Here is a 23,596-nt window from a genome sequence, read left to right as displayed (position 1 = left end):
AAAAGAGAACGGTGTATGGCTTGAACTTTTAATAAACTGATGAAGCTGTAAATAGCGAAACGTTTTTAATTATTTTAATATAAAAAATTTTATGTCCGCAGAAGTTGAAGTCTCTTTTGTAATAGTATTGTCATATATATATATATATTATTATATTATAATTATTATATATTATATATATATATATATATATAATATTATATTATATATATATTTATATATATATATATATATAATATACATCCGATATGATCGTTTCAGAAGAAACGTGTAGCGAATTATATATTGATGGATAACGGTTAGGTCGAATGGAATAAAGGTGATATCTGTAGTGATGATTAATAACAAGAAATTGTGATGACGGATCACTTTTATTTCTTACCCGTTCCAGTAATATAATATTGATCAATACCAGTTTTTCCTGTTTCTGATGGTCCTTTGTGTTTTCAATAGCATTTCATCCTTATTTAAAGACCCACTGACAGTATTTCCACCTTGAAATGACAGTTATCTACATAGGTTGAAAGATTTGAGCACCATTAGTTGAGCAATCTCGCCTCTCACTTATCAAGTCTTGTGGGAAAACTAGTGTGATGCCAGAGTAGAGATAAAATAATAACAGTTCACCGAACGTACCTTCACAAATTCTGCATCTCGACTGGCAGAGATCAGGTGTGATTAGGTCCAGGTTTAAGTGTGGTGATACATGATTTCTGGTAATGTCAACCGTCTTTTGAAGTCAGCTTGAAGTTTTAACTCAGCCAAGAGTTCTCGTTTGTGCTTGGCTCGATTCAATGAACTCAATAAATGCACGCCTGTCCTTTTTAGCTCGCCTGCACTTTAGTGCAAGAGAGCTATTGCTATAGTCTTGGCGTCCGCGTCCCCGTCCCCGTCCCCGTCCCCGTCCCCGTCCCCGTCCGCGTCCACACTACATGATAAGTAGAATGTTAAGATGCCACTTTTATTTTCCCATTATTTTCAACTTATCTACTTAAGGAGTCTATTTGTTGCAAAAGAACCATTTACCAGGGGGGAGTGAACATTATACACAAATATAATGATAAGGTCAATGTTAAAATGCTATATTTTTTCTATACTTTGGCTTTACATCAGAGGAATCATTATCAATATAAGTCATCAATATGCATTGTGACTATTTATTGCCATTTGGTACACATTTATACAATAATAAAGAGAGTTTTGCTCAAAATTATCAAATGATAAGGTGAATGTTAAGCTAATTAGCATAATGATAAGGTCAATGTTAAGATGTTATATTTTTTAAATATTATGGCTTTGCATCAGAAGATTCATCATAAATATAGCTCATCGATATGTCTTGTGACTATATGGTGACAATTAGCACATATTTACACAAAAATAATGGGAATTTTGTTCAAAATTATCAAATGATAAGGTGAATGTTAAGCTAATTAGCATAATGATAAGGTCAATGTTAAGATGCTATATTTTTAGCTCGCCTGCACTTTAGTGCAAGAGAGCTATTGCTATAGTCTTGGCGTCCGCGTCCCCGTCCCCGTCCCCGTCCCCCGTCCCCGTCCGCGTCCACACTACATGATAAGTAGAATGTTAAGATGCCACTTTTATTTTCCCATTATTTTCAACTTATCTACTTAAGGAGTCTATTTGTTGCAAAAGAACCATTTACCAGGGGGGAGTGAAAATTATACAACAAAATATAATGATAAGGTCAATGTTAAAATGCTATATTTTTTCTATACTTTGGCTTTACATCAGAGGAATCATTATCAATATAAGTCATCAATATGCATTGTGACTATTTAGTGCCATTTGGTACACATTTATACAATAATAAAGAGAGTTTTGCTCAAAATTATCAAATGATAAGGTGAATGTTAAGCTAATTAGCATAATGATAAGGTCAATGTTAAGATGTTATATTTTTTAAATATTATGGCTTTGCATCAGAAGATTCATCATAAATATAGCTCATCGATATGTCTTGTGACTATATGGTGACAATTAGCACATATTTACACAAAAATAATGGGAATTTTGTTCAAAATTATCAAATGATAAGGTGAATGTTAAGCTAATTAGCATAATGATAAGGTCAATGTTAAGATGCTATATTTTTTAAATATTATGGCTTTACATCAGAGGACATCATAAATATAAGTCATCGATATGCATTGTGACTATTCAGTGCCATTTGGTACACATTTATACAATAATAAAGAGAGCTTTGCTCAAAATTATCAAATGATAAGGCAAATGTTAATCTTATTAGCATCATGATAAGGTCAATGTTAGAGTTATCCAGAGCTATCACGCTCATTACGATTTTAAGGGCTATTGTGTAGCCCTGTTTTTTTTTTAGTTTAAAGTTGTAGCTGAATCATATTTAACGAAAGTATTTGTACAACCCTAAGCCAAATGAGAAACTTTCAAATATTTTCACCTGTATGCTACCATTTGTTTGCATTGTACATGTACAATTATAAATTATGAGATTGTGTTGTGACATGCCGTATCAAAATTCAATCGCTTATTAAATATTGAAATCATTCAGGGAGTGAATATATATAAAACATAGTCCAACGTTAAAGTTTAAAGAATATTGTCAGATAATTCGCAATTACAAGCTTTAGCACATAAGTATTTATAAGTAGAAAGCCGATAGCACAGTTTAAGGATATATCTCTAAACTGTGCCGATAGGCTCGGAATGCAAAGGCAAATGGCAACGCATGTGACATATATTTGCATATTATTTATGTAGATACACATGCAAATATATTAAGCCAGTTAAATTGTAGACAGGACCCTTTGAACTACCTATAAGATTTATGTACATACTTTTTCGTTGTTTGATGCATAATCCTTTTTTGTGTAGATATAAAAATCCAATCTTGTTTATTTCATAAAGCTAGGCGCACACACGAAGATTTTTAATAGTCTGCCGATTCCTGTCTAGCTTGTCTAGATGGATGTTTTCATCAAAATGTGGCGACTGGCGATCTATACACGCGCGAGGCGCGAGCGCCGCGAGAAGGAAAACATGTCTGGGCAAGTCTAAACCTGAATGGACCAACTACCGTAAAATCGTTGTGTGTGCACCCGGCTTAAAGCAGGGACTTTTGCCTGGTCCGTTAACTTACCTGTTGATATCACGTGCGCGGATTGCGAGAAACGAAAGAAATATTGGTCACAAATAAAACTAATGTAATTCCGAGGCCAGTTTTGGCCAGTAATTCTGAGGTCACAACTAATATCTGAAGTTTGTGCTTAATATTACCTTCCAACGCGGATTTTAGCCTTGTAATTTGTAATGAAAAGATCGGTAATTTGTGCTTCATACAGATACCTTTCATACAGAGTTTAGCCTTATTCTAGACAAACAGTGCAGGCGAGCGTTAGGTGATTTCAGCACCTCTCTGGTTTAAATTTATTATGGCTTTACATCAGAGGAATCATCATAAATATAAGTCATCGATATGCATTGTGACTATTCAGTGCCATTTGGTACACATTTATACAATAATAAAGAGAGCTTTGCTCAAAATTATCAAATGATAAGGCAAATGTTAAACTTATTAGCATCATGATAAGGTCAATGTTAGAGTTATCCAGAGTTATCACGCTCATTACGATTTTCAGGGCTATTGTGTAGCCCTGTTTTTTTTAGTTTAAAGTTGTAGCTGAATCATATTTAACGAAACTATTTGTACAACCCTAAGCCAAATGAAAAACTTTCAAATATTTTCACCTGTATGCTACCATTTGTTTGTATTGTACATGTACAATTATAAATTATGAGATTGTGTTGTGACATGCCGTATCAAAATTCAATCGCTTATTAAATGACTTAAATATAGAAATCATTCAGGGAGTGAAAATATATAAAACATAGTCCAACGTTAAAGTTTAAAGAATATTGTCAGATAATTCGCAATTACAAGCTTTAGCACATAAGTATTTATAAGTAGAAAGCCGATAGGCTCGGAATGCAAAGGCAAATGGCAACGCATGTGACATATATTTGCATATTATTTATGTAGATACACAAGCAAATATTTAAAGCACCTATAAGATTTATGTACATACCATTTCGTTGTTTGATGCATAATCCTTTTTTGTGTAGATATAAAAATCCAATCTTGTTTATTTCATAAAGCTAGGCGCACACACAACGATTTTAGTCGGCCGATTCCTGTCTAGATTGTCTAGATGGATGTTTTCATCAAAAATGTGGCGACTGGCAATCTATACTTGGTCAGATTAGACCAAGTAGACTCGCGTACACGCGCGAGGCGCGAGCGCCGCGAGAAGGAAAACATGTCTGGGCAAGGGCCGCCTATATGTCTAAACCTGAATGGACCAACTACCGTAAAATCGTTGTTAACTTACCTGTTGATATCACGTGCGCGGATTGCGAGAAACGGAAGAAATATTGGTCACAAATAAAACTAATGTAATTCCGAGGCCAGTTTTGGCCAGTAATTCTGAGGTCACAACTAATATCTGAAGTTTGTGCTTAATATTACCTTCCAACGCGGATTTTAGCCTTGTAATTTGTAATAAAAAGATCGGTAATTTGTGCTTCATACAGATACCTTTCATACAGAGTTTAGCCTTATTCTAGACAAACAGTGCAGGCGAGCGTTAGGTGATTTCAGCACCTCTCTGGTTAATATTTCGGGTCAAAAACTTGGGATGAATTTCAACCTGTCTTAACTTGACGAATTGTGCAGTCATGTCAGAGAGATGTTTGTATTGGAAAGATGTCTGTATTACGATCAAGTTTTCCTCTTTTGATAGATGCAAACAAGTAGATAAGTTATGGACGTTCAGATAAGAACACGCATACATCATTACATCATTACTATTTCCTCGTTCACATCAATCAAAAGTTAAAATGTCTGTATTGTAGAGATAGGGATGTTTGTATTAGAGAGATATCTATATAGAGAGAAATTTGTATTAAAGAGTTGTTTGTATTAGAGAGATGTCTGTATTAGAGAGATGTTTGTATTTGAGAGATGTCTATATTAGAGAGATGTCTATATTAGGAATATGATACTCGTTTTGATATCAGTGCTAATATTAATAGATGTCAATTATTTTTATTCACTTCAACTAATCATTAAACGCAATAGTGGGCTGTTTCTATTCAAAAATTAAAATAAATATATATACAATACTACACGGTAAACTCTCTATAAGAATAGATTTGCACGGACGCAAGTCTTTTTCTTTGCAATCTTTGTGACTTTTGTCATGCAACTTCCTACATACTAGTGGCTTAATCCTAAAATATTGGGAATGTTAAGATATAGATAAAAGGAACATAAAACGTATCTTATTTCGTGAATTTATAAACATAATTCGTGAAATCTTTTCCGACACCAGACCAACAGTCGTTGGAAGCACCATATTTGTCATATTCAATCAAACTTCTTGCACCCCAACACTCTCCATAAAACTGCACAGCAAAATACTAAATAACAACATAATCAATGCTTGTTCATTGAAAAATGGAAGCGAAGTTTATATTTATGAGAGGAATTGGCTTAGAACATCCATGTTGTGGATGGTCCAGTTATAATTGACTTTATTGAGGCCTGAGACAAACATGAAAGCCTTGCACTGGTCTGGTATTTTAATAATTCTATAAATACCTTATATCCTTTGTCATAAGCAACACAGGCGCATTCTCTGACGGTCTTTTGCATGTCATACCAGTCTATTTTATCCCGGAGATTCGCAATCAAGTCTGGCAAAGCTCTTTTATAACGATCGTTAAAACATCCCAAGTGTTGAATACCTAAATATATACGAAGAGCTGTGTTTGACGTTTGCCTTTTGTGTTGATTTCAAGAACCGAACAATTGTCATTTGAACAAAGAGCTTTTGTAAAGCTCGTTTAAGATAAGCTTACTTAATTTTATATTTAAAAAATTACAGTGAAAGTCGGTTGTTATCTGATGTCCTAAATTCTGATCAATGGCCAGTCAACTCGGTTTAAATCGCATAGAACTCTTGTTCACGTTTGACCAAGTATTGATAGTTCATCAAAAAAAATCCCTCATGCAGAAAAATTAACCTTTGTTTGCCAACTCGCATTCTCGTTGAATCAATGTTTCAAATGCAAAACCACTGTTAGCATTAAAAAATGATTCCAATTTCTACCATCGCGAGAACCATGTTTTATTGAAGGATCAAGGCATTGTTGGTCTTATCAAAGGCCCTTCATCTATCGGAAGAACCAGTCGGGGTCCCTTAAGTAGTTTCAGAGTCAATCAGAGATGTACATTAATTTGAGGACCATCGATGAACATCAATATGATCATGTTTATCACAGAGTGTAGCGACTTACCACAGGGCATTTCCGTGAAATGGATGTCATCCAAAGCCATGTCAGAATAAAAAGATCGGCCACGAATTGCTTCAAATTCCACCTAAATGAAAGTTTGTGATGTAATTTTTTAAAAATTTGTCACGTAAGAATGTGAACAAGCAGTAATTTTTCCCCACAGGGATAAAACCGTTTTAAGTAAAAAATCGAAGATCAAAGATGCTTGGAAAGTATCGAATGATATTGGATGATTTTAGTCATTGCCTCACATTTAATCCGAAATAAAACTGCTACCTGGGACTACAAGGTTGAGTCTAAATTAACGGAGCTGTAGAACAAATTTACGTTTGGGCTATAGAGGGGCCCCCAACCCTCCTGTGTCTCTGCTGATTTAGAATGGTGACCTGTTATTCCTATACCCTCATGCATGCACAAACTAATCAAAGCACAAACTAATCCTATGAAGTTGTATCGATCGATGTATTTCAATACATGCACAATTTGAAGATCTTAGGAAAAGATTCTTATCAGCATCATTTTCACAACTGCTCTTTAACTGGATTGAAATGATTGTATGCAACTAAAAACAGTCCAATTAGAGCATTTCTTTCGAAATCCGGTGTAAGGCATTGCGATACTTCCATGGATGGCCCAAAAGTAATGTTGAAGAGTAAAAAAATTATTAAAATGAAAATATCATACAAACCTGGTAACTAGTCGTAGACACGTTAGATATTGTTGCGCTACCTAATATCCATCTGTTTCCCTGATCACCTTTCTTATCCCATATTATCCTCTTAGAACCCACAGGGTCTTTAATGTACACGCTGAGTTCTCCCATTGAGCGGCCATACATGTAATAGTACCAGGAAATGCAACGACATTGCGAGGGTGGAAACAGTTTGCTTGTTAGGAGTGTTGTGTCGTTCTCTTTGGCAGGGAAGCTGGCCTCGGTAAAAATGTAATGGCCTGGAAATTTGACGATAATGGAAATTATGGATAATGGTGGATACTCTTGGATAATAGTGGATAATCATGGATATTTGTGGGATAATAGTGGATAGTGAGGATCAGGTGCACCGATAAGTAACGATAGACAATAATGAATAACGTTTGATAATGATGGGTAACCATGGAAAGTGAGGGATAGAGATGGCCGATGAGTAGAGATCAATGATGATGATGGATCCCTGAAATTTCTTACCCGTGCCAGTAGTATGGTCTTGATTTGGACCAGTGCTCCCGGTTGGTGTTGATCCTTTATGTGCTTGCCAGAAATAATCCATGTTTTTATAACGGGTCCAATGACAGTAACTACCGCGCGTAAAATCACAGTTATCTACAAAGAAATAAAAGAATATTCCATCATTAGTTTAACAAGACTTCGCCTGAGCAGCTAAAACGCTCTTCAAACATGATGGGCAGGCAGAGGCAAGATGTTGTCTAACCAAGCTGAAATGAATTTATCCAAAAAACAAACCTGGGTTGCATGTACTGTTGGCGTAGCAATCTTTTTCTTCTTTCGCAACCCCTGGGCAGTCTTTCCCGCCATGCATCGGGGCGGGATCTGAACATTTTCTGGATCGATGACGCTTGCAATTTTCATCGCATTCTGTCCAAGAGGACCAGCGACCCCAATGACCAGCAACAGGAGCTGAAACAAGAAAAGAAAAGCGTTTAACGAAGATAGACGAGCTCAGAGGTTGTATTTCTGGAAGGCTATTGGCAACCTCGCAAGCCAACGAGTGCCGTGGAGCGAAGGTAGAAGAGCCTGGCTTGCAGGGTTAGGTCATGGCTTGCGGTTTAGTCAATGACCCATGCAATTATATCTAGCTATAGTATGTGTCAGGTGGCTGTGGGTGGGAGGGGAAGGCGTTCGTATTTTTACACGATGAAGGTGCCTATCATTAAAAATCAATTTTTTTACTCCCCAAATGTGGCCGAATGACTCAGCATCACAGCACATGCCAACAATGGTTAACACAGTGTAGGATCAAGACATCGCCACGCAACACGATTTACACGAGTCACGACTGGGAAAGACAACGATCTCAGCCACTGATCTACGTATGTCACTGAGTAAAGGACCTACCGTAACATTCCTCGTTCGCGCAATTCTGCCATTGAGATTCCACGCCATGCGACGATGCCCCAGGACAGTCAGCGTGGTTTGAAGAGAAACAATATCTTTGCCTTTTCTTAACACAATCTTTGCTGCAAGGCGAAAAACTGGACCACTCGCTAAACCCAACGCCATTGACTATTTGAAAAGACGTGATATTCATTTAAGAAACTTGAACTGCTCCTAAAAAGTTGTTATTGATCAAATAACATGGAGCAACAAGCTGTTAGTAAAAAATTTTAATCTTGCAGCAAAACTTAATTTTAATCTTGCAGAGATACACAAACCACTCTAACTATAGCCAGCGTGATAAAACCAAGTGGAAAGATATCTCGATATATAGAGAAGTATATTATATATATAGTATATTATATATCCTAGGAACAATTAACGTTTGTATAGCACTCTAACATCGAAGCGCCAAAATTAAATTCCTCCTCGCTCGGTTTATTATAAAACCGTTGAAATGTCTGTTCATTCGACCATCCTGCGGATAACATAATATCCTTAATGTTACAGTTATTGGACGCTAAAAAGGATGTAGTTGCTGCTCGAACACTATGACCTTTAAATTTGCTAACATCTAAACCTACAGCTACCAAAACAGACTTTATCCATCGAGATATAGTATCTTTGGAAACAGCCACAAACAGGTCAATACGGTTTCACATAACTCAGTAGAAATTGCTTTCTATCATGGCTATTTTCATCAGTTCTCTTGATATAAGAGATGAGTAACGACGCAAAGCTGAAGCTCAAATGGATATTTCAAAAACTCGAGGGGTTTGACATGAGTTCCGACACGTGTCTGTTTGACTTTCTCCATGACGTGGAAAGTGCACTTGTCCGCAACGAGAATCATGTTATCGACAGTGAGAAGATGAATAATTTGACAGCGTTGTCCACTGAGTAAGGTCAATAAGAAGGAAACTTTAACAGTAAGCTCGTCCAAAGCCAGCGCGGAAGGTATAGGCTGCTTTCGAAAAAACTATAAGACCTTGCTAACATCCCATGTTGTCTGGTAACGCGCTAGAGCCGGGCGCAGTTCGAATACACCTTTCATAAAGTGCTAAACAATAGGTAGCTGTCCGAAAGTGACTTCACTATCACTTAACTGCAAAATAGAAGATAAAGCAAAACTCGCCGAGTTGATTGAGCGATAGGACAAACCCGAGTCAAACAGCGATGACAGAAAATCTAACGTCCGTGGTAAGGGAAGGAAGATGATATCACAGTCCCTCTTCATACAAAATTATAACCATTTCTACAGATGCACTTGGTACTGAGATTTAGTGCTGTCTCTCCAAGAGGATTCAATTATGTTAATGGTCTTAACGAGTAGTCAGGTTGTTGTAGTTGTTGCCGCAGATATGACAAACCAAATGTTTCAGAAGTCCAGGGGCGCCGGAACATCGATAATAACGGGGGCAGATATTCATATATTCGTGTTCTGCATTATTAACTTCGTTTCAAATCGATTGTTTTTACGATCTACGAACACGAATATATGAATATCTGCCCCCGTTATTATCGATGTTCCGGCGCCCCTGCAGAAGTCCAATTTCTCTCCAAGAACTGTTTCAAATATAGTGCTATCTCAAGTAAGTCTAGCCCATTTAGAATAGTGAGAAGACAACTGCCCCCTTTGGAAATCACCCTTGACCTATTATATAATTTAAATATAAGTCCTCCATAAAAGAAGAAAAATTATTTACTTGAGGCTGGGACTAAAACGTGAGTTGTTCTTGGACTACTTTCTAAGAGGGGCAGAGGACACCTGTTCTAGACGAAATCCTTGGCAGAAGTTGTTCTAAGGTGGATATATCCCCCTCCCCTAGCTGTTGGCCTAAAAAAGGCTTCCGCCGTTCCGGGCTGTAGCGTTGAAATTGACTGGAAGGGTTTCCCCGAGACACAATATTTACAAACTTGTTTGTAGCCTGAATATCTATCTAAGAGAGAAACATGATTATCTTTATTATGTTAAGAACCTGATCATTTATTAAAAAAGAACAAAGAAAGTTTTCACTATATTATATCATATGAAACAGGATTAATACGCTTTTAAATGTCATTAAAAGCTTATTGTCCATGTTGGCAAATGTCAAAAAAATATTATTATTTAAATTATATAAATATAAGTTACACTTGTTTCTCTTACAACAGAAACAGGGACACTTTAATGGGACGTAATTCAGCAAAGTCTCACAAATTATATAAACCATGCTGCATATATTGTTTGCTTTAGTTAACTCAAAGTTGCACTATTTCAGACAAGTATTTACTGTGTTTTATGCAGGAAATGTTTGTTCATACTAAATCTCATTAAAGGTAAGTGATGCTCCTGTCTCTTACAACAACAACAGGACCCTTGGGATGGGATACCAGATACGGACGAAACTGATCGTCATCTTTACAAAAAAACGTAAGAGTCTCCAGCTTTCCGCCTGCTTCAGGGTAGCACAGAATGAAATAGGAATCTTTTTCCTTAACCAAGGTTAAAATTAATATTTTACAAATTTCGTAGTGAAATGCGACGCTCCATACCTCATGATCTTCTGGGACTTTTATTGTTGTCTTCAGATTTCCTTCCTTGGTGTATATTTGAACCCCCGTATGATCGTCTGTTGGTAACATGATTTCATTCTGCTGGGAAATACTCAATGAAAATGCCTCACTCGAGTCACGTTTAAACTTGTATTTCAATTGACACGTCTTGTCACAAACATACACATGAGGGTCTTCGTTTTGGATGATGATAATATCATCGTCTTTGCATATCGCTATCTTAATATCATAGAGACCTTTGTCCTCGAGAAAATCCAATGTATGATTTGCTTTTACATTGTAATTCTCGTCCAATATCGTCAACATGAATCCTAATTCATCTAAACGTCTTCTCACCAAGTAAACATTCTTATTCATATCAACAGCAAGCGCCTTTAAAATATAACTTGCAAATTCAGGTATTTCAACCCATTTGATTTTTCCTGCCTCATGGATAATCATGATGTGGTCACAAGACCCGGCAGGGACAGTAAGAACATCCCCCTGACTGTTCACAGCAGATAAACGGGGTCTTATTTTTTTATCAAGGAACTGTTCGTAGGAAGGATGAGGCAATTCCTCTCCCATAGACCTTCTTGTTGAAATTTCCTTCCAATTTCTTATTGGATGAAAACTACGATCAGGAAGTTCAATCGTTGGCATGCAGGCGGGCACTTCAAACGAATACTTGCTGCTGAATTTCCCAACATATTGAAACAACACATAGTTGATTAACATAACCGACTTGACGTTCTCCACTCGTTGAGTTTTATTCAACACCGATTTGACTCCACCGTTCAAATACACTGAGAATATCTCTTGAATGGCTGGTAAGCTATGAATGGTCTCCAAAAACGTCAAACACCCAGTGATTGCGGTCTCAGGACTATCGACATGTTCCAGTATTTCTGAAACTATTCGTAGCTTCGCGGCAAATATTCGATCTTCGATACTAAATGCCTCATTGCAGAAAGCAGTGGTTGCTGTCTCGCGCGCTTTCTCGAATCTTTTTCTCGCAGTTTCCAACTCTCTGTCCGAATTCATTTTAAGCTTTTCCATGGCGAGAGGAAGCTCTATTGCTTGGTTTAAGATACCAGACTGAATAACACTCGAAGGTTCACCTGGTTCGTCCTGAGTTTCGCTCGCTTTCTGCTCGGGATTTGATTTATCAAGAGAAACACTGAGTAACCCTACTCCTTCTTGAAGGAAATCGCAACTGGCGAGTAAAGTTGATCTAGAAAGGCCATCGATTTTAGACTTGATATCATTTAACTCGCGTACGACAATCTTACGAATTTCTGCATCGGTTACATCGCCGTCTTTGAATTTGTCTGCCGTCGAGTCTCTGACCTTATTCCATAATAAACCAACTGTTGAACTGAGGATACTTGTCACAATTGAAGACATACCGAATTTCTTTACTCCGACCGATGCTAAACTTTGACTAAACACAAGACAATATTTCAAAGCAGATTCATTCTTGCGTTGAATTCCTCACAATCTTGTGGTATGTTCATCCTGTAATTTTACCATATGGAAATTTCCAGGCGGAAATCCCGCTAAGTTTCTTCACCTACAATATGTTAGTGCGGGCATTTTGTACAAATATTCGTGTCACTTCATTCACAGAGTTTCTTACGATCATCTTAACACAATATTCTTTTCCATGATATCGAACTGGGATCAGAGAAAAGTGTATTTGAACGAGATCTACGTATCTTTGCTAATGCTTGCAAAAATTCAAGGTCAATAAGAAGGAAACTTTAACAGTAAGCTCCTTCAAAGTCAGCGCGGAAGGTATAGGCTGCTTTCGAAAAAACTATAAGACCTTGCTAACATCCCATGTTGTCTGGTAACGCGGTAGAGCCGGGCTCAGTTCGAATACACCTTTCATAAAGTGCTAAACAATAGGTAGCTGTCCGAAAGTGACTTCACTATCACTTAACTGCAAAATAGAAGATAAAGCAAACCTCGCCGAGTTGATTGAGCGATAGGACAAACCCGAGTCAAACAGCGATGGCAGAAAATCTAACGTCCGTGGTAAGGGAGAGCCTAACTCCGTGTTGGCCTAAAAAAGGCTCAGTCCAGCCTGTAGCTTGGTAGGCTTGCGGGCCTTGAAATCGACTGGAAGGGTTTCCCTGGGAAACTGCATTTACAAACTTGTTTGTAGCCTGAATATCTTTCTAAGACAGAAACATGATTATTTTATAATGTTAAGAACCTGGTCATTTATTACAAGAATAATGAAAGGTTTCGCTATATTATATGGAATTAAATAGGATTCATGCTCCACCTTGGCAAATGTCAAAAAAAGATTATTATTTAAATTATTTAAATATAAGTTACACTTGTCTCTCTTACAACAGAAACAGGAACACTTTAATGGGACGTAATTCAGCAAAGTCTTACAAATTATATAAACCATGCTGCATCTATTGTTTGCTTTAGTTAACTCAAAGTTGCACTATTTCAGACAAGTATTTACTGTGTTTTATGCAGAAAATGTTTGTTCATACTAAATCTCATTAAAGGTAAGTGATGCTGGTGGCTCTTACAACAACAACAGGACCCTTGGGATGGGATACCAGATACGGATGAAACTCATCGTCATCTTTACAAAAAAAGGTGCGAGTCTCCAGCTCCCCGCCTGCTTCAGGGTAGCACAGAATGAAATAGGAATCCTTTTCCCTAACCCAGGTTAAAACCAATATTTTACAAATTTCGTAGTGAAATGCGACGCTGCATACCTCATGATCTTTTGGAACTTTTATTGTTGTCTTCAGATTTCCTTCCTTGGTGTATATTTGAACCGCCGTATCATCGTCTGTTGGTATCATGATTTCATTCTGCTGGGAAATACTCAATGAAAATGCCCGACTCGAGTCACGTTTAAACTTGTATTTCAATTGACCCGTCTTGTCATAAACATACACATGAGGGTCTTCGTGTTTGATGATGATAATATCATCGTCTTTGCATATCGCAATCCTAACAAGAAACGTACCGAGAAAATCTAATGTATGATTTGCTTTTACATTGTAATTCTCGTCCAATATCGTCAACATGAATACTTCACCTGAACGGCTTCTCGCCACGTAAACATTGTTATTCCTATCAAAAGCAAGCGCCTTTAAAGTATAACCTGCAAATTCAAGTATCTCAACCCGTTTGATTTTTCCTGCCTCATGGATAATCATGATGTGGTCACAAGACCCAGTACCAGGGACAGTAAGAACATCCCCCTCACTGTTCACATTAGATAAACGGGGTCTTATTTCTTCATCAAGGAACTGTTCGTTTATAGGATGAGGCAATTCATCTTCCATAGACTTTCTTGTTGAAATTTCCTTCCAATTTCTTATTGGATGAAAACTAAGGTCAGGAAGTTCAATCGTTGGCATGCAGGCGGACACTTCCAATGGACACTTGCTGCTGAATTTCCAAACATATTGAAACAACACATAGTTGATTAACATAACCGATTTGACGTTCTCCACTCGTTGAGTTTTATTCAGCAACGATTTGACTCCACGGTTCAAATATACCGAGAATATCTCTTGAATGGCTGGTAAGTTATGAAGCTTCTTTAAAAACGACAAACACCCGGTGATTGCGGTCTCAGGACTATCGACATGTTCCAGTATTTCTGAAACTATTCGTAGCTTCGCAGCAAATATTCGATCTTCGATACTAAATGCCTCATTCCAGAAAGCAGTGGTTGCTGTCTTGCGCGCTTCCTCGAATCTTTTTGTTGCAGTTTCAAACTCTCTGTCCGAGTTGATTTGAAGCTTTTCCATGGCGCGAGGAAGCTCTATTGCTTGGTTTAAGATACCAGACTGAATAATGCTCGAAGGTTCACTTGGTTCGTCCTGAATTTCGCTCGCTTTCTGCTCGGGATTTGATTTATCAAGAGAAACACTGAGTAACTCAACTCCTTCTTCTAGGAAATTATAACTGGCGAGTAAAGTTGATCGGGAAAGGCCATCGATTTTAGACTTGATATCATTTAACTCTCGTACGACAATCTTACGAATTTCCGCATCGGTTACATCGCTGCCTTTAAGTTTGTCTGCCGTTGAGTCTCGGACCTTATTCCATAATAAACCAACTGTTGAACTGAGAATACTTGTCACAATTGAAGTCATAACGAGTTTCTGTACTGAAGACACAAGCTAATACTTAATTTTGACTAAACACGAACACAGGATAGACACAAACTCGTGCACGAACAATTCTTGTGTAGATGTTGAGTGTTCCTGGTTGCTGCATCCAACTGATTCAAGGGTTGGTCAAGTTTACAGTGTCAGAGTTTCTTTGTCTAAACTATATATTGGAACAGGATATTGCATTATGCAAATATTGCACTATTTGTCCCCAATCATCTGGGAATATTTATTTGTTTTCATCTTATTATGATTAGGTGTGTTATCGCGTGTCTGATCACATGAGCCTAGATTTCTAACGGAAGATGGTATTGTTGTTGTTGGAAACTCATATCTTGTAACGGCCGCAGCGCAAGCCTTATGTGAAACGATGATGATTTTGCTTACGTCACAACGCGTTGTAAAGTTCGAAGAAACAAAACGCAGGATATATTTTACAGGCAACAATTTAATGTCTTGAACAGGTAACAAAGCTTACTCGAGGATCAATAGAGTTGTCGATTATAGTTGTCGTAAACTAAATAACAAATGTATGAAAAACTGAACTCATGCATTACTAAAGAATATAACAATCCACTTACTTAATAAGAAGCCTATTGGCTTACATGCACTTATACTAAAGATTTACCGAGATGGACATCATGCGTTCTAAAACTAGGCGATCGTTCAACTCTAGTCATGCAAATTGCTAAAACTATACGTTAACAAAGAACTATACACAAACTAAAACAATTGTAAAAAATACACTTACATAACAGTCCCGCTTGTCGAGGCGATGCGCAAATCACGATATCCACTATTGGTGCGACTACGAAATACTTATAAACTAGTACCTTATTTTGTACTTTACGATACGAATTTCAAGTGCCACTGTGCTTGACGAATGCACAGAACCAACTGAGCGAAAAAGGTGATTTATGCAAAGTTTGCATGCTTCAAATCGGAACTTGCTACCGCGTCATATTAACCGCTAATTACTAAAGGTTCCTGGTATTGTTCTTGCTTAATCAAGCTGAAAGCTGCTACATCAATGTTACAGTTATTAGACGCTAAAAAGGATGTAGTTGCTGCTCGAACACTATGACCTTTAAATTTGCTAACATCTAAACCTACAGCTACCAAAACAGACTTTATCCATCGAGATATAGTATCTTTGGAAACAGGTCCATACGGTTTCACATAACTCAGTAGCAATTGCTTTCTATCATGGCTATTTTCATCAGTTCTCTTGATATACTCTAAGACATGAGTAACGACGCTAAGTTGAAGCTCAAATAGATATTTGAAAAACTCGAGGGGTTTGACATGAGTTCCGACACGTGTCTGTTTGACTTTCTCCATGACGTGGAAAGTGCACTTGTCCGCAACGAGAATCATGTTATCGACAGTGAGAAGATGAATAGTTTGACAGCGTTGTCCACTGAGTAAGGTCAATAAGAAGAAAACTTTAACAGTAAGATCCTTCAAAGTCAGCGCGGAAGGTATAGGCTGCTTTCGAAAAAACTATAAGACCTTGCTAACATCCCATGTTGTCTGGTAACGCGGTAGAGCCGGGCGCAGTTCGAACACACCTTTCATAAAGTGCTAAACAATAGGTAGCTGTCCGAAAGTGACTTCACTATCACTTAACTGCAAAATAGAAGATAAAGCAAACCTCGCCGAGTTGATTGAGCGATAGGACAAACCCGAGTCAAACAGCGATGACAGAAAATCTAACGTCCGTGGTAAGGGAGGGGAGATGATATCACAATGCCTTTTCATACAAAATTTTAACCATTTCTGCAGATTCACTTGGTACTGAGATTTAGTGCTGTCTCTCCAAGAGGATTCAATTATGTTAATGATCTTAACGAGTAGCCAGGTTGTTGTAGTTGTTGCCGCAGACATGACAAACAAAAAGTTTGAGCTTCTTGCAAAGGGGATGAGTTGTTTCCGATGATTTCCGACCGAGGTTCAGTAGTTTGTGACTGGGTTGTAGGACCACAGGAGGTGGAACATGAAGAGAGGCTAGCAAAGGATACCAAGGCTGGGTGGGACAGTCGGGAATAACTAAAATTTCCTTGGCATGCTCCTGAATTATTTTCTTTACAGCCTGTAACAGACAAGTAAACGGCGGGAAACAATAAAATTTCAGGTCAATCCACGAAATAGAGAAAACATCAACGAACACCGCTCCAGGATCTGGCGGATAAGAGCAATATGTTAGGAACAGTTTTATATTTAAGTGTGATGCAAAAAGATCGATCTAAGTGTGAAAATTCAAGGTACTGAGCGTATTATGTAATGACAATGGTTTGGTTTCTATTCGTTATCCGGATTATGAAAGTTACGAGATTCTTTGCGTGTTAAGACATTCTGCGAACCAGAAATGTGAACAGCAGTAAGCCTAAGCCAAATGTTGTACTTTATACAAAATTCCCAGATTTCGCAGCACATAGGGCGGCAAATACGACTATGACAAGAACCCATGTTATTTATTACAGCTACTGCTGTGGTGTTATCTATCATAAGTTTTACATGCTTACACCACTTAAGAGTGGTGCTGAACAGTTTAAGGGCAAAAAATGCAGCCAAACATTCAATGTAGTTTATGTGATGGGTGCATTCATCTGGCAACCATCTTCCTCCTGAAGATGTATCGAGTTCACTAGGTTTCCCTGGGACACAATATTTACAAACTTGTTTGTAGCCTGAATATCTATCTAACAAAGAAACATGATTATCTTTATTATGTTAAGAACCTGATCATTTATTACAAGAACAAAGAAAGTTTTCACTAGATTATATCATATGAAATAGGATTCATACACTTTTAAATGTCATTAAAGCTTATTGTCCATGTTGGCAATTGTCAAAAAACATTATTATTTAAATTATTTAAATATAAGTTACACTTATTTGTCTCTCTTATAACAGAAACAGGAACACTTTAATGGGACGTAATTCAGCAAAGTCTCACAAATTATATAAACCATGCTGCATCTATTGTTTGCTTTAGTTAACTCAAAGTTGCACTATTTCAGACAAGTATTTACTGTGTTTTATGCAGAAAATGTTTGTTCATACTAAATCTCATTAAAGGTAAGTGATGCTTCTGCCTCTTACAGCAACAACATGACCCTTGGGATGGGATACCAGATAGGTATCACACTCATTATCATCTTTACAAAAGAAGGTAAGAGTCTCCAGCTCCCCGCCTGCTTCAGGGTAGCACAGAATGAAATAGGAATCTTTTTCCTTAACCCTGGTCAAAAGCAATATTTTACAAATTTCGTAGTGAAATGCCACGCTCCATACCTCATGATCTTCTGGGACTTTTATTGCTGTCTTCACATTTCCTTCCTTGGTGTATATTTGAACCGCCGTATCATCGTCTGTTGGTATCATGATTTCATTCTGCTGGGAAATACTCAATAAAAATGCCTCACTCGAGTCACGTTTAAACTTGTATTTCAATTGACCCGTCTTGTCACAAACATACACATGAGGGTCTTTGCGTTGGATGATGATAATATCATCGTCTTTGGATATCGCGATCTTAGCTAGAGTAAAATCCTTGAGAAAATCCAATGTATGATTTGCTTTTACATTGTAATTCTCGTCCAATATCGTCAACATGAATAAAACTTCACCTGAACGTTCTCTCACCACGTAAACATTGTTATTCATATCAACAGCAAGCGCCACTAAAATATAACCTGCAAATTCAGGTGTTTTAACCCGTTTGATTTTTCCTGCCTCATGGATAATCATGATGTGGTCACTAAACCCAGTACCAGGGACAGTAAGAACATCCCCCTGACTGTTCACAGCAGAGCGGTAGGGTCTTATTTTTTCATCAAGGAACTGTTCGTAGGGAGGATGAGGCAATTCCTTTCCCATAGACTTTCTTGTTGAAATTTCGTTCCAATTTCTTATTGGGTGAAAACTACGATCAGGAAGTTCAATCGTTGGCATGCAGGCGGACACTTCAAACGAATACTTGCTGCTGAATTTCCCGACATATTGAAACAACACATAGTTGATTAACATAACCGACTTGACGTTCTCCATTCGTTGAGTTTTATTCAACACCGATTTGACTCCACCGTTCAAATACACCGAGAATATCTCTTGAATGGCTGGTAAGCTATGAAGCTTCTTCAAAAACGACAAACACCCAGTGATTGCGGTCTCAGGACTATCGACATGTTCCAGTATTTCTGAAACTATTCGTAGCTTCGCAGCAAGAATTCGATCTTCGATACTAAATGCCTCATTCCAGAAAGCCGTGTCTGCTCTGTCGCGCGCTTTCTCGAATCTTTTTCTCGCAATTTCAAACTCTTTGTCCGAGTTCATTTTAAGCTTTTCCATGGCGCGAGGAAGCTCTATTGCTTGGTTTAAGATACCAGACTGAATAACGCTCGAAGGTTCACCTGCTTCGTCCTGAGTTTCGTTCGCTTTCTGCTCAGGATTTGATTTATCAAGAGAATCACGGAGAAACTCCACTCCTTCTCCTAACGAATTATAACTGGCGAGTAAAGTTGATCTAGAAAGGCCATCGATTTTAGACTTGATATCATTTAACTCTCGTACGACAAACTTACGAATTTCTGCATCGGTTACATCGCCGTCTTTGAATTTGTCTGCCGTCGAGTCTCTGACCTTATTCCATAATAAACCAACTGTTGAACTGAGAATACTTGTCACAATTGAAGACATACCGAGTTTGTGTACTGAAGCACAGAATTAAGGCTAAATTTTGACTAAACACTGGTGAATATGCTCAAACACATTCAATCTTATGATTCCTAACGATGTTTTTATCTACGTTCTTCCGGGAACTTCGTCACATGAGAAACAGGCGAGATATGAAGGTTGTTGAAGTTTACAGTATAGAATTACCTTGCTTACATCGTCTACAATATATCTGGGAGCGATCTCGTATATAAATATCACAGTTGTATTTCACTTTAGTCTTATGTCACTGCACGAGCCAAGTTTTATAGGAAAAGTTATAGACACGAGCGAGATGAAATCATTGCGTGTTCGTAGTTGAACAAAACACAGTTTCAACCGAACTAAGTTAAGGCTATAGGTATTTACAAAAGTACATAAATTAGGCATATAAAAATTAACAATATATAGATACTTGACCTTACATTACCGAATTCATAAATTAGTCATGAAAACCAACAACAGTATTTGTGAAAAAATCTTGCAAGAAATTCGGACTAACAAACCGAAATCGCTTCTCTCGCCAGTACGCGTTTTTTCTCTCTGAAATTTCTTTGTTTAACCTGACGTAGACCAACTTAAACTCTTAAAATGCACATGGGAGGGCAGAAAGTATGATCGGTTATATGCGCCTTAAGGCTGTACGATAGTCTTTATTTATCGCTGAACTATCACACAAAACTAAAGATTGAAGAAATACGACAGAAATCACTGCAATTATTTCTAAAATCAAACCTGGGCGATAAATCAAGAAAAGAAAAGCATAAATAAATGTGTTAGGAGAGCTTGTTACGCATGTCCGTGAATGAATAATACCAGAATATGATCTAGTAGTTTAAATGTAATTTAGATTTAACAAGACGCCTGCTCAAGGCGTTACTCCGCCTGCAGGTGAAGAACTACAGGTGACAAAAGGTCACAAAATGAGGTGATTTTGCTTTTTGTACTGTTGTCTGTCATACTTTTGGGATTTTTTGTTATACATTTTGTATTCATTAATATGAAATTATTCATTGATTGATGCATCTTTATTCATTGATGTAACTTTATTTTATTATAATGATGTAACTTCATTCAGTTGCTTAACTTTGTTTACAGATGTAACTTTATTAATTAATATAACTTTATTCATTGTAACTTCATTGTTGGCATTCAAAGGTAAGTTGGCATTCAAAGTTAAGTTGGCATTCAAAGGTGACTTAAATTGGTATTCAAATGTGACTTGGTATACAAATGTGACTTGGTATTCGAATGTGACTTGGTATTCAAATGTGCATTCATGGAATTCACACTCAGGGACATAAATTTTTTTTTGCAACTTCCTGCAAATGAGCACCAAAACCTGGAAATTAGAACAAAAATAGGGTTTTATAAGTTTGGCAAATCAATTCTGTGATAGGAACCCCTTTTAACCCTGTTATCACTCGCTACTCTGGTTTATATAAATGATCACAAAGCCTGGTCAAATTGTAATCAGGACCTAACGTTTCGACAGTCCAGTCTACTGTCTTCATCAGAAGTGATCATACCCAAGGGATGATGTCACCTGCCAATAAGATGCATATATTCCTCTGGCAAATGGGCACTGTCATCCCTATTCAGAGCATGATTACTCATATTCATATGCCACGCTTTTAGGCAAAGTCTTCGACCATGTATCAATTGTTAGTGGTAATTACTTTAGAGTTTTCCCATGCAATCTTGTGTTTCATGTCACACAGGTGCTCTGCCAAGGAAAAACTCTAAAGTAATTACCACTAACAATCAATATGGTCAAAGACTTTGCATAGAAGCGTGGAATATAAAGATGAGTAATCATGCTCTGAATAAGGATGACGGTGGCGATTTGCCAAAGGAATATATGCATCTCATTGGCAGGTGACATCATCCCTTGGTTATTTAAGAAGCTTCGATTCCAGCTTTAGATCACCCCTGATGAAGACAGTAGACTGGACTGTCAAAATGTTGGGTACTGATTACAATTCGACCAGGCTTTGTAATAATACATTTATATTTGTGATAAAAGAATATCTTGGTGTAATCTGAAATACGACACAACTTGGCCATTTTTGATTCTGTGAAACCAATTGCAAAGAAACATGTTTCATATAAAAATTCATTGCCGAATTGAGGCATTTTATCAAACCGGCTTTAAAATAGACTCTAGTAAATAGAAATATCGAATTCTTAAACATGCAGGGTCGCTAAACTTGTAGTATGTATAATTTCTGAGAGCAAACAGTACTTTGTATATACCTAGTTTGTATTAAAACACTACGTCAACGTGAATCACTAAATCAACTATAAAACAGAAAATCTTGGGTATACTAATATGCAATTACCGCCACAGCATATGAATACAATCTAAATCTTAATAACTTACCCTTGTAGTTGTTGAACATGGTTCTGAAAGCTCTTTCAATTCGACATTCATATTTTTCAATTTTCACAACGAAAGAACCTCGATTCAAACACGAGGCACAAGGCCACGAAGAAAAATAAACATTGCACAAAATCAACCCAAAACCTCCCTAAATGCCAACTGTAATTCATCCGTATTCATCCGTGTAACCCAGGGCTTCTCGGTCAAAATGTTTTGGGTTACCTGTAGAAATGCCAACTTCTGTCGCCCAAAACTACGACTACTACGACTACTACTAAAAGGAAAAAAGACCATGGCATTTTAAGACTCCGCTGCGCATACGCAGGCGGAGTAATGAGAAAGACTGATAGAAATAGGTTTCATTCACGGTAACTAAAGCACAATTGAAGTTTAACAGGAAAGTTTGCGCAACAAGCTGATAACCCGCATCTGCCCGACTCCTTCCCTTCCGCCTGCAACTCGTATAACAATAAAATTTGTCAAAGCTTATTACCACGCAATTGCAAGACGTTTGCTTTTTGGGAAAAAATGAATAATTTATATCATATACTGTATAATTAAGGTAAACGACGATGATTATGTGCTTGGTGGATAACAATAGACGATTGTGGATGCGGATGGACAATGATGGACAAAGATATAGATAGATAGGGTAAAGATACCCCGTGTTATTGCACGGTGATGATGATGAGAAATGGTGATGATGAATCACTTCTATTTCTTACCAGTGCCAGTTGTGTGGTCTTGATTGCTTCCAGTGTTACGGATTTGCGTTGGTCGTCGTTGAGGGAGGAAACTGTGGTACCTGTAAATATTGAAGTCAGTGTGACCAGATCTGGTACATTTTCATGGATAACGATGGATCGTTACGTATAATTGAAGATGATAATCTTGTGCATCGATGGATAACAATTGGCAATCATGGACAATGATGGAAGCGATGTAGAGTAATGAGGTTAATGACTATTCATAATAATGATGGTTGTCATGAGATCACTCTTATTTCATACCTGAGTCTGTAGTGTGGTCTCGACTGGGTCCAGTCTTCCTGGATTGTCTCAATCTTCTCTTTGTTTGTCAATAGCAGCGCTGGTTTTTATCACGGACCCAATGACAATATTTACCACGCGTAAAATCACAGTTATCTACAAGGAATGAAAGAGTTGTACATCATCAGTTGAGTTAGCTCTCACCAGAATAATTGCTTATCAAAACCTTGCGAGTAAACTCGTGTTATACCAGAACATGGATAAAATAATTACAATACAACATTCGCTCTTCAAAATCAAAATCCAGCATGTCGACAGACAGGTATCAGATGTAATGTAA

The 23,596-nt window shown here is 37.5% G+C and overlaps 1 protein-coding gene across 1 annotated transcript; it reads right to left on the bottom strand.

The window, feature by feature from the left end:
• Positions 1-5,102: 5,102 nt before the first annotated feature.
• LOC114537701 (MAM and LDL-receptor class A domain-containing protein 2-like) lies at positions 5,103-23,363 on the bottom strand (the record flags this gene model as incomplete). Its single annotated transcript, XM_028558803.1, has 9 exons — positions 5,103-5,481; positions 5,663-5,808; positions 6,361-6,442; positions 7,046-7,308; positions 7,544-7,678; positions 7,820-7,993; positions 8,432-8,599; positions 22,993-23,072; positions 23,278-23,363. Coding segments are annotated over 9 exons (1,272 nt in total), but the record flags the coding sequence as incomplete, so codon positions are not given.
• Positions 23,364-23,596: the final 233 nt, after the last annotated feature.

The sequence above is a fragment of the Dendronephthya gigantea genome, unplaced genomic scaffold (genome assembly GCF_004324835.1).
Source record: "Dendronephthya gigantea isolate DGI-Jeju-01 unplaced genomic scaffold, DenGig_1.0 000162F, whole genome shotgun sequence".
NCBI lineage: Eukaryota > Metazoa > Cnidaria > Anthozoa > Malacalcyonacea > Nephtheidae > Dendronephthya > Dendronephthya gigantea.
This window is presented reverse-complemented; position numbering and strand designations above follow the sequence as displayed.